Genomic DNA, 10,626 nt, shown 5'->3' on the forward strand with positions numbered 1-10,626 from the left:
AGGTTTCTAATTGAAAGGTGCTACTTTGGGTATTCTCCTCGTACCACTACATAGTTTCCTAAGATGTGGGATCTAAAATGGCTTAAGTTAGTAACAGATCTGTATTCATCAGCTCTTTATGACATATTAAAACAAATGAAGAAAACAATTACTTGTATTAGTATGCAAATTGTTTGAAAAGAATCCATTTGGAGGGCAGAATAAAAACCAAAAATCTACTTCAGCTTACTTAATGTAAAATACGAAGCCACATTTACTCAGAAAGCAGTATTGTCCAGTAAGCAAAAAAAAAAGTTTAAAATGGGCTTTTCCAACACACAGAAGGGCCTTACCCCAGAGTCCTTCTTTTCTAAAATTTAGTGGTAAAAGAAAACATTTCACATTTGATTTCCTGCCAATCGTGACTGCTTTGAAAAGTCGTAATAGGAACAGTTCCATTCTGATGAGTGTCAGCATCTTATCTGCACGCTTTTTTAGTGGACACCAAAAAATTTTATACATCTATAGCAAAGTCCTTGGAAGCTTTAAGGTACAAGACTACATGTTGTAGGCCACATAGATGGGATCTAGCTGGTCTGCCAAAAATCCATCTCGTAGGTGCATACGTTGTTTCTCTCCACGGGAGTTGATAGGAATTACACCAATGTCCACAACCACCACCACTCCTACAATCAGATAGTGTTCCTCCAGGACCACGTTGGTGACCAAAGGAACCAGGTCCAAAGCTTCTTGCTCTGATCCATCCAGCTCGACTACAACGACCAATAAATTTGTCCAGGTAAACACCGCACTGAAATGAAAAAACAAATAGTATTAGTGGTGTTTTTCTTTTTAACCCATTTTATTTTTCACCCTTTTCATTCCACCCTGGTTATTGTTTGTTTCAACTCCTAGGGCTCCTTCTGTATGCTCACCACAAAGCGCAGGTAGCAAGAGACAACACGTCTGCAGGCAGGGGCAGAACTGCTCCACTAACTCTCTAATATTGCCGCAACACCAAGTATTAGGCTAAACTTCACAGAAACTCGAGTCTAATCCTCGCCTGTCATGTTGGGAAGTAGTAAGACAACATGCTGTTCCCTCTGAAGCCAGAGAACTGTCACAGCACTGCTGTGCTCATGGAGGCATGCATGAGTGATGTGTGCGTGGAGGTGTCCTCTCTGGGGCTTTCTGAAGAGCAGCCCAGAAGAGCAAAGGAGGTTAAAAGAGGAGGCACCAAAAGGAACAGCAGGAACATAGTCCAAGCTGAAAGACCTTTGGGATAACCACTAAGCAAAGGGGTGTGGAGCCCTGGGAACATTTATGTGGCGTACTGCAGGCTGCACAGAGGTCCATGGCTGGCCAGGGAGGGAGGGGGCTTCCTCGCTATGTGCCTTCTGGACTGGGCTGGCTGCAGCCCAGGCAGGTCAGAGCTCAGCACAGAAGAGCTGTGATTCTTCTGGACCAACTGGTTTATGAAGAAAGAAGCGGTGTCTCCATCTGTTTTATTTCAGCTGTGTTTTATTTCTGTTGGGCTTAAGGGGACAGCAGTTCTTACATCCCTTATTAACAGGTGAGATGGTCAAGGGAACACCGTTCTTACCAGCGTCTCTCCTCTTCACTAAAAACACCTGTGAAAGACTCCAAAATCTTGGTTAAGCCCTTGAGCTGAAGCAGGTAAATTTTGGTTTCTGCTACTGGGCATCTTTTCTGGCTAAGGAAAAATGCATTTATCTTTCCAAATACTGGGAGGCTGGGATGGTATGAAAGTTGGTGTATGCTTCCCTCCATCCTCCTCCCCACTTACATATGTCTCCAAAGCCTCTGAAGTCTCACAGGTCAGCAGGACTGAGGCTCCACAAAGAGCAATCTCATTCTTCCTTGCACAGCTGATGCTTATTTCTTCTTCTAACTTATTCCATAGCATAAATAGTAACATTCTACACATGTAACTCATACATCAAGCCCTGTACTTTACCCTGCTTTACCTTATAAAATCAGGGGATAATTTCCCAGAACTCTCTTGAGTGTAAGCACCTGAAAGTTGGAATATATTATGTATATAAGCCAACTTCAAAAAGAGCTGCTTACCCTAAGGTCAACACTTGACTGAGACAGAAGTGCGCTGTTTTAGTGTACCAAGACAATTCTGAAAATCCCTGTACTTCGGTGACATATCTTACCTGGCCCGAAAGTTAGCTATGAAAATGTACTCTGTGTTGATGTTTAACAGAATGGATTTTAGGAGAAAAGTACCTAGTGTTAATAAAAAAGAAATCATTTTCAGATCCTGCCAATGAACAATTTGATTGAATTCTTATGTGCTTATTGATCTGGAAAACTACTGGGCAGCCAAAGCAAAGCTGTGCAGGCTCCTTTTGACTCGGCACTGCTATGAAATGAATTTTAAATTGGAATTATGTTTTCACAGGCATTCTAGAAAGTTTTGATTGATGTTGAGCATTAACAAAGTGAGGTATCAGTCTGCATAGGTGACCATGTCCAGAGCGGTCCTAGAATTTTTATGGATTGCTGCACAAACATCTAAATTAGTATTATATATATATGGCAACCAAAAAGTCTGGGAACGCTTTATTAAAATAGCATTTGAAACCATGCCTTAAGCCTACTGTTAGCTTGTTACACGGGAAAGCAATTAATGGCAAGATTCAGGAGCAGCTCCCTAAAACATGGCTTAGGAGAAGTTAGTTTTTCTGAGTTCAGAAGACCAATTCCCAAAACCTTCATGAAGCTTCCATTAAGTCCTAGAGCCATTGACATTCCTAAGAAGGTTTCAAATTAATTTAAAACTCGTTTCATATGTCATGATTGTAACTCACTGGTGACCGCTGCAAGTAGAAACAAATACTACCCTTTATGTTCCCACCACTTGAGATGAAGATATATTGGCCAGCATGTATCACACATGAATACATTAACTTTGTAGCTCATATGAGTAAGAAAACCCCCAAATCAAAAAACTAGGGACCCAGGAAGGCTGCACTTTCTCAAGAAATTACGGAGTCACACCCAGTAGTTGCAACACAGCCAATGCACAGTGGTCCCTCCTGCTGCTTCCACCACCAAATGCTTCAGGAAGAGCATGGAAACTGCCAAAACACCTCCAGAGAGAGGCCTATAATGGTTTTCTTCTCCAAATATCTTCTGTAGCTTTACCTATGTGTCATTATGCAGAGAGAGAAAACCACTTCTTAGCAAATTCCAGGAAGCTAAGTTCTCTCCTCTTTCACGGGTTTTAAGTTCAAATGAGTCAACCAAGTGCTTTAATTAAAACACATACACATACATTATTTCTCAAGGTACTCTGCAGTATTAAAAACACTTTCAAAAATGCATGGTGTAGTTATACCTCACAATAAAACCAGATGGTGCCACTCTTGCTTGTTATGTATCGAGACACAGGATGTCCAGAGTTAGAGGCTGTTGATTTTGTGCTAAAATTTCTTAAGAGACAAGAATAATTTTAAATGGCCTTTTAGATCTGATCCTCAATGACACAAGTTACACAGCAGGATCACACGTTAGTCAACAAGTCACCACTTTCCTCTGTACTGTTAAATGTTACAAAAAAAGCATGTGTTTCTTGGAAGCTGAGGCTGCTTTTACAATCTACAGATCAGACATACCTAGCACCTGCGTTTGAGATAGGTAATGATACAGTTAAATCCTTCATGGGCCATTGTAACCAAAACAACAGCAGCCAACAAGAACAGAGGCTCATGCCCCCGTCCAAAGAAAGGCATATACAAAGTATATATAAAAAGAAAGATTTAACTGGCTATTAAACAGGGGAGAGTTCAGACTTAAACATGGGAGATTTATGTTAGATATAAGGTAGAAATTCTTCACTGTGAGGGTGGTAGAACAGTGGCACAGGTTGCCTGAGGAAGTTGTGGCTGCCCCATGCCTGGCAGTGTTCAAGGTCAGGTTGGATGGGGCTTTAAGCAACCTGGTCTAGTGTGTGGTGTCCCTGCCCATGGCAGGGGGGTTGGAACTAGATGATCTTAAGGTCCTTTCCAACCCAAACCATTCTATGATGACCATTTCTGCAGTGATATGGCTACTTCATTCACTCCCCATGAGCTCACACTTTGAGGCCACACAAATCTCTGACAAAAAGGTAGTGCTGAACACATCAATTTATGAATCTGTGGCCATCTTATAATAGAGCTGTCCCTAAATAACTTGATCAGAAAACTTTTTATCCACTGCTGATACTGATCTGACACACTTTCAAGGAAAATTTCACAGCATCCTTGAAGCGTTCACACTGGTCCATATGAGGACACAGAATCCACCACCCTGTGTAATGGCTAGCTGGAAGAAGACCACACCAGCAGTAATGATGCTCTAGGGAGGAGGCAATGAGGCAAAACCTCAGTTACAGTCAGCAAAGCAATTAACTGCCTTAATTTAAACAGGTATTTCAGAAAAAAGCAAGGTGTTTGGACTATAGAAACCAGTCCGGTCGCTGTGCTTCATTCTTCATTATTAAGCTTACTGCTCCAGGCCACACCTTTGCAGCTAGGATTGAAAAGAGAAATGGAGAGTCATGTCTTATACTCACTAAATTGCTCTGGCTGTTGCGACAGGTTCATTTTAGTTGAAAGAAATAGAGCTGAGCTGAGGTAATATCAAAACAAACCAACCACCTGACTCAGTCTTCTGATGCAAAAATAATGAAAAGCAATTTGTTCTCATGTCGGCCGCAGGAAATGATTACCTGCTGTGTGCATTTGATGATGTGATACATTGATTAAGACAACATCATTACTAACTCATTGATTTACTGCTTCCATTTCCATTGTGACCTTGATTTGATCACCGCCTGATTTATTAATAACCAATTCAAAAGTAACAGTGTGTTCACTAATAAAGTTTATCAGTGTGTTCATTTATTTGAAATGTTTGCTTGCTTACTCCTTTTAATAACAGCACTCCTAAAGCTTGAACTCGTACCAGTTTGCTTTTCCTGGTTAGAATATAAAACTCAAAACTCCAAGAAACAGCCACTGACCTACCTGAGCTGTTTGGCTCTCTCAAATTGCAAGTCTAATCCTTCACTTGTATTTAAAACCACACACAAAAAACCAGAAACATCTTGAATGATCTTAGACCTTTCCCCTTAAAACTGTTTGTGAAAAGTTTAATCCTAAGGACGTATTTACACCAGGGTTATAAATCCCGTGACCATCCTGACAGTCCATTTCCTGGATCAATTGCAATATCCAAGACAAAAAAACCCCCTGACATTATAGATATAAGGGCCCTGGTGTTATATAATCCTTACCATTCTGTGATGCTCTTGTGTGCTCTAATTACAGAGGTTTCAATATCGATCGGATGGTATCTCATCCCTCGTAACTCCATGGCTTCATCTAATGCACCCACAACATAAAGTGCATCATGGCGCTCTGGTTGTAAGGAAAAAAGGTATTAATGATTCTATCTCCAGCAAATTAAATTATAAAAATGCTCATGTTAATAAATAAGTAAAGTAAGTATAACATTTATAAGTTATCCTCAAATTTCGGAAATCCCAAATGATTTCCAGACTAACGAGAATTTTCCATTACTGAAGTGCAATGCAGAGTAGAAAGCAGTAGAAAAGAAGGCAGAAACACTATTCCCACTTGGAGAAAGGTGGAAGTCTTTATCCAAACACTGGTATAAATTCCTGTTTCTCTCCCAGATGGATGCAGAACAGACTCATTCTGATTTAAGGCACCCCAACTAGACAGTAGGGTCCTTGTTTCTCTCTCTTTCTTGTGAAAGAGAAAGAATGGACTGAACCCTAACAGTATGGATGATGTTCTTCCAGTAGCTTCGAGACAGTCAGTACTGATGCTTAAGTTGTATTGCAAAGGTATTTATCAATAAACTAGGAATATGGACTACGTGCCAGATAACAAATAGCTTATTCAGACAAATGGCAATCTCAGGAGCATAATGCTTTTTGTACAAATTTTTATTGACTAAAGAAATAAAAGAAGCTGAAATGACACTTTTTAAAAACATATTAGGCTATAATAAATGACTGCATCTTATCCATATAGAAATAATATTCACTAATAGACTTAAAAGCAGATAACTGGCTCTCTTTACATTAATTTGGATAGTTGCATGATGGTAATGTAACGGCAATATAACTTCTACCAGTAATAAAAGGCAGAGAACTTTCTGCACTGGAAGCTGAAGCTGGGAGGAGAACAAAGGCTTAGCATTTCTTTGCCAGAAGACGATGTAAGCCATTTCGATGCTTAAGTTGCAATATCCTCCGAGAATCCTGGATTTTCTCAAGGCTGGACTATCATTATGAAATGAAAAAAGCCCACACAACCAAAAGTAAATCTCTTCAGGAAGATGCTAACATAAGGACACAGGCAGCAGTTGTAATCCACAGTGATTACTAGAAAGCTTTCAGATTTGATGAATTCAGTCTTTGGCTGAATAGCTGCTGTTCTAATTGCACTGACCCTGGGCCCTGGGGTCACTCCCTGAGATGCTCGCAGTGTTGCTAGAAACCATACTTTGCCAACAGCCTCGACTGGCACCACTCATGGCACTGAGCTCTGCAAAAATCACTGGAAACTAACATATTCCCAAGCACTTTGTGTGCCTGGTGGTGCTGGTTTGCTTACATGTGTACATAAGATAAGGAATGTCATAAACCCAAGGAGATCCTGTACCTTCCCAACAGAAACCCAAACACCCTGTAGCTTCTCCTGCAGGCTACTGTCTGCATTACATTTCAGTAACTATCCACACAAGTTTAAAGTCAGGGGAATCTGAGAAATGGACAGCTTCTGTAAATAAGTTTGTAACAGAGGAATTATCACAGGAGGTGGTTGTCACAGGAGGGACAGGGCTCCAACTCACAACACGGCTTTTCCTATCTGCACAAGTGTGTTCCTGCGGGTAGGACTTCAAGAGCAAATGATGGCATTTTAAGCTGCATTTCATATTTTTCAAGCTAAAGCACTTGGCACATTAACAGTGCCAAAAAGTCAGCGGTAGAGGGCATTTATAGCACCTGAGGTACAGCAAAGGAAAAGCAACTGTTTCAGCAGAGAAATCTTGCCCTCTTTTTTATTTTCTGATTATATATTAACTAAGACTTTTTTGCAGTTCTATGGGTTTCACAGATTGAACACACTGGGTAGAACAGGCCAAGAGACACAGTGTCAGCCTCAAAATAATCCAGATCATATGCACAGTCCTCGATGATGAGAAAACTCTTACCTCCATTTGCATCTGTGAGTTCTGTTCTCCTCAGGAATCCCAGATAGCCAGTTCGAGCCCAAATAGTCTGTGTGTCTCCAAAGCTGAGTCTTGAATTAAAATGATCTGACTGCAAAGATTCATCTCCATAGATGGTAAAATACCCACTGGCATTGTGAGTGCTGTGAACCCATATCTAAGTTCAAAGAAATTATATTGATACTAATTAAAGTAACTTTCCAGAATGAAGCATTATTGCAAATTCTTGATACGAATATTTTTAGTCATAGCTAGCTAATAGTAAAATGCCTTTTAACACTGTTTCTGAACTTGTAACTGACCCAGTTTTAGGCACAGAGACTCCAGTCTAACCTTGGAGTGTGGATCTGAGCCATCCCTGGGTGAGAGGGATGCTGTACTCATGACTCCAGGGACACCTGCTTTGCAGCCTTCTGGCCTCAGGTTAGCCAAAGACCTGAACAGCTCCTTGAGTAGCTCTGCTAGCTCTGCTGTCTGCTTGGTTATGACAATTTTCAGAAGATCCTGAAGACCACAGTTCTCTTTCCATAGTCCCCTCCTCCTGGTTCAGTGTGTTTACTCCAGCAGAAAGTAAATGCTCCATGAATACCAATCAGACAGATTATTTTAATGGGTGAGGCAAGGGACCTTCACCTATGGAGAAGGATTCATTTCACCTAACTCAAGGCATCATGGAAATTTTAATTTCATAAGTAATGAAATCTTACAGATGAATCTCACAGATTGTAGTTTTAATTATGACTAAGCAAATTCTTAATTTTGTTAATTAGATCTTTAATTGCTCATTGAAAATCACATTTCTTTCTCTCTCTAAAAACATAAAATAAATTGGAAAAACATATAGCCTTGCTCAACTCAGCTAACGAGAGTACTTGAGTGCGTTGAAGCACAATGATTATAAAGAGAATAGCACTAGAAACCCATCTAGCTAAAATTAGACTAATCAATAAACTTATTTTCTCATGTAAGTTTTCATCAGAATTAGTGAAGCACCAAGTAGAAGATACAGTCAGAAATGCAGATTTGTTTCAACTTTTTTAACAAACTTGAGCTATTATTAGTTTTTCTCAAGTATGTTACTAGCAATCTTAATGATACAAATATCATCCTACACACTTTATCTACTATAAAAATCCACAGAAGTCACGATTTCCTTACCCAGGCATTTGATAAGACATATTATAGGAAACCAATGGCATACACGACGAGCTTTATCTCTGTAATTTAGTTCAGAGCATACAAAGGTTCAGTTTTCACGACTCACCTCACCAAGATGAGAATCTCCTAAGGGTCCCTTTGTTTCTGGATTAGCAATAATTATACGTACGCCTGGGAGGATCTATTGGTAGAAAACATAAGGCATTAAGAAAGCAGATAGTGCCTTCTGCAATCATATGCTGACTCTTCATCCCCCAAAAAACGGAATTAGAGACTAGAAGAAATACTTCAGAAGTTAAAGTAGGCTTACACCATAAAAAATAAAATAGTCCACAGAGATAATAAATTCTGAGCTATCTGGAAATGCTACAAAACCGCTGTTCCATCATTAAAAACTCCTCAGAAATCAAATGTTCACCTACAATGCAAAATCCTATTAAATAACCCAAGTCTCTCTGAAAGTATATAGTAGAATAGAACAAAACAAAAAAGAGCACTAGCAACATGAACCTTTGGCCTGAAACAAAAAGAAAGCCAGAGGCACTATGCAGTCTCTCCAAAACGAGGCCCTGCCTATGACTCAATGCAAAGGACATTCAACCACTGCAGAGGTGGGCAGATGTCAAACCTGACCATGAGTCTTTGCAAAGCTATGGTCAGAAAGCTTTAGATGAGCATCCACAGTGTCAAGGGCAATGACACCGAGCAGTGAGTGCCTCGGTGGTGTGGTGCAGCAGTGACGGCACTTCTCCTTTCTCCCAAACAGAGTGTGCTTAGTAGTAGACCCTGGTTGCTGGCACATGGCCAGACACTACAGCCACGGACAGAGCTGAAAGCAGCACCCCTGTCTCCATGTGCTGGTCCTGTGTCCTCACCCTGTCCCCACAGTGATGCCACCTAGCAGGGATGTTCCCTTTGCAAATGATCAGTAGCCTATGAGTACAGCGTGGGTAATCTCAGACCAATTCTAAGTGGGGTGGGCCTACATCCATAAAACTGCCGTCACTAGTGGCACATTTATTGGCTGTTTCGAGAGTGAAACGTGGCAGATGAAACACCTTCTTTTTGCATGAAAGAAAGAAACACTTTATGGATAACAGAGGGAGGCAGAGCTTCTGAGAGAGCAGTAACGCATCAGTTACCACCATCGTGCTGCAACCTCAACAGTAAGGAAGGGTCTTCAATTTGCACAGCTGATAAAGCCTTCCTCAGCACACCCATGTAAAAACGGATGAAAAATGGGAAATTCACTGAAAATATTTACCATAATATAAATATTTAAAAGGTAAATATTTAAAAGTAAATATTACCATAAGAGGTACATTTAAACCTTCTTTTGGTACTTACTTTTCCTGACTCCATGAGGGGCAAACTATGTGGAGATCCTCTTTCGACTAAGCGAACTCTGTAAAATACATGTAAAGATAATATGCATAATACATGGTTGTGTTTATTTGCTTTTCATTAACATTTATTTCTAAAAGGAATGGTTAATGACTGCAGAGGTTAATGTTATTTTTGGAACAGATAAAGCTTATATCCTGTAGAACATAATCGGGCCCCATATTTAATCTTAGTCAAGACTTACGGCTGGGAAAATAATGAAAAGAAGATGTGTGTGAACATTTTCTTAAATATTACATTCTTCAAACATAGTTGGTGCCTTTTATTTGTTTTTGATAGACTTTTGTAAATGGAATTCCATGCACAAATTTACTCACAACAAGAGGGATCTAAAATATTAATTTCCCACAAGAACATCATAAATGCCAGGGCACAGACACAAAAGCATCTGAGCTGAGTGAGCAACCACATTCCACGAGTAGCTAGCAGATAAAATCAAAATCATATCGAAATACCTCATAACCTGGCCTCTGCATTTGCAATCGTTTAATTATTTTCAATGGACAGTGATAAACATTTTAATATTAAAAAAACCCAATTTAATGAAAAATGTTATTACTGCTGAGGTCAGAGCCTTTCTCTGAGTATGGCTTTCCAACCTCTTCCTTTCTTAGATAACCTATTTTCCCACTAAAGGCATAGAAATGGCACCTCTCCTTCAGTGGTATGATGGTCTGGAAGGAAATCCCTCATTTAACCTTGGAAAAGCACTCAACAGATTAGAATGAGAGACACCTTAAAGACCTAAAATAGCTGATGATCTCAGCCAGCAATTGCTGAAGAGAATTTGCTAACATCCAGGCA

The 10,626-nt window shown here is 40.0% G+C and overlaps 1 protein-coding gene across 1 annotated transcript; it reads right to left on the bottom strand.

Annotated features, from left to right (window-relative positions):
* Positions 1-283: 283 nt before the first annotated feature.
* On the bottom strand, positions 284-9,780 carry LOC104401646 (disco-interacting protein 2 homolog C-like). The gene is made up of 5 exons (XM_010009302.1): positions 9,766-9,780; positions 8,525-8,599; positions 7,243-7,417; positions 5,291-5,414; positions 284-790 (listed from the first exon to the last, which is right to left on the bottom strand). Exons 1-5 carry the CDS (start codon positions 9,778-9,780, stop codon positions 538-540), a joined length of 642 nt encoding a protein of 213 aa, XP_010007604.1. The 3' UTR covers positions 284-537.
* Positions 9,781-10,626: the final 846 nt, after the last annotated feature.

Source organism: Nestor notabilis, unplaced genomic scaffold (genome assembly GCF_000696875.1).
Source record: "Nestor notabilis isolate BGI_N333 unplaced genomic scaffold, ASM69687v1 scaffold32582, whole genome shotgun sequence".
Classification (NCBI taxonomy): Eukaryota; Metazoa; Chordata; class Aves; order Psittaciformes; family Psittacidae; genus Nestor; species Nestor notabilis.

What these genes read in the sequence shown, in the direction of transcription:
- LOC104401646 (XM_010009302.1), bottom strand. An exon ending in ACTCACAGATGCAAATGGAG is followed by an intron (nt 5,415 to 7,242) that starts GTAAGAGTTTTC and finishes CCTTACAACCAG; the next exon opens with AGCGCCATGATGCACTTTAT. An exon ending in CACAAGAGCATCACAGAATG is followed by an intron (nt 791 to 5,290) that starts GTAAGGATTATA and finishes TTTTCATTTCAG; the next exon opens with TGCGGTGTTTACCTGGACAA.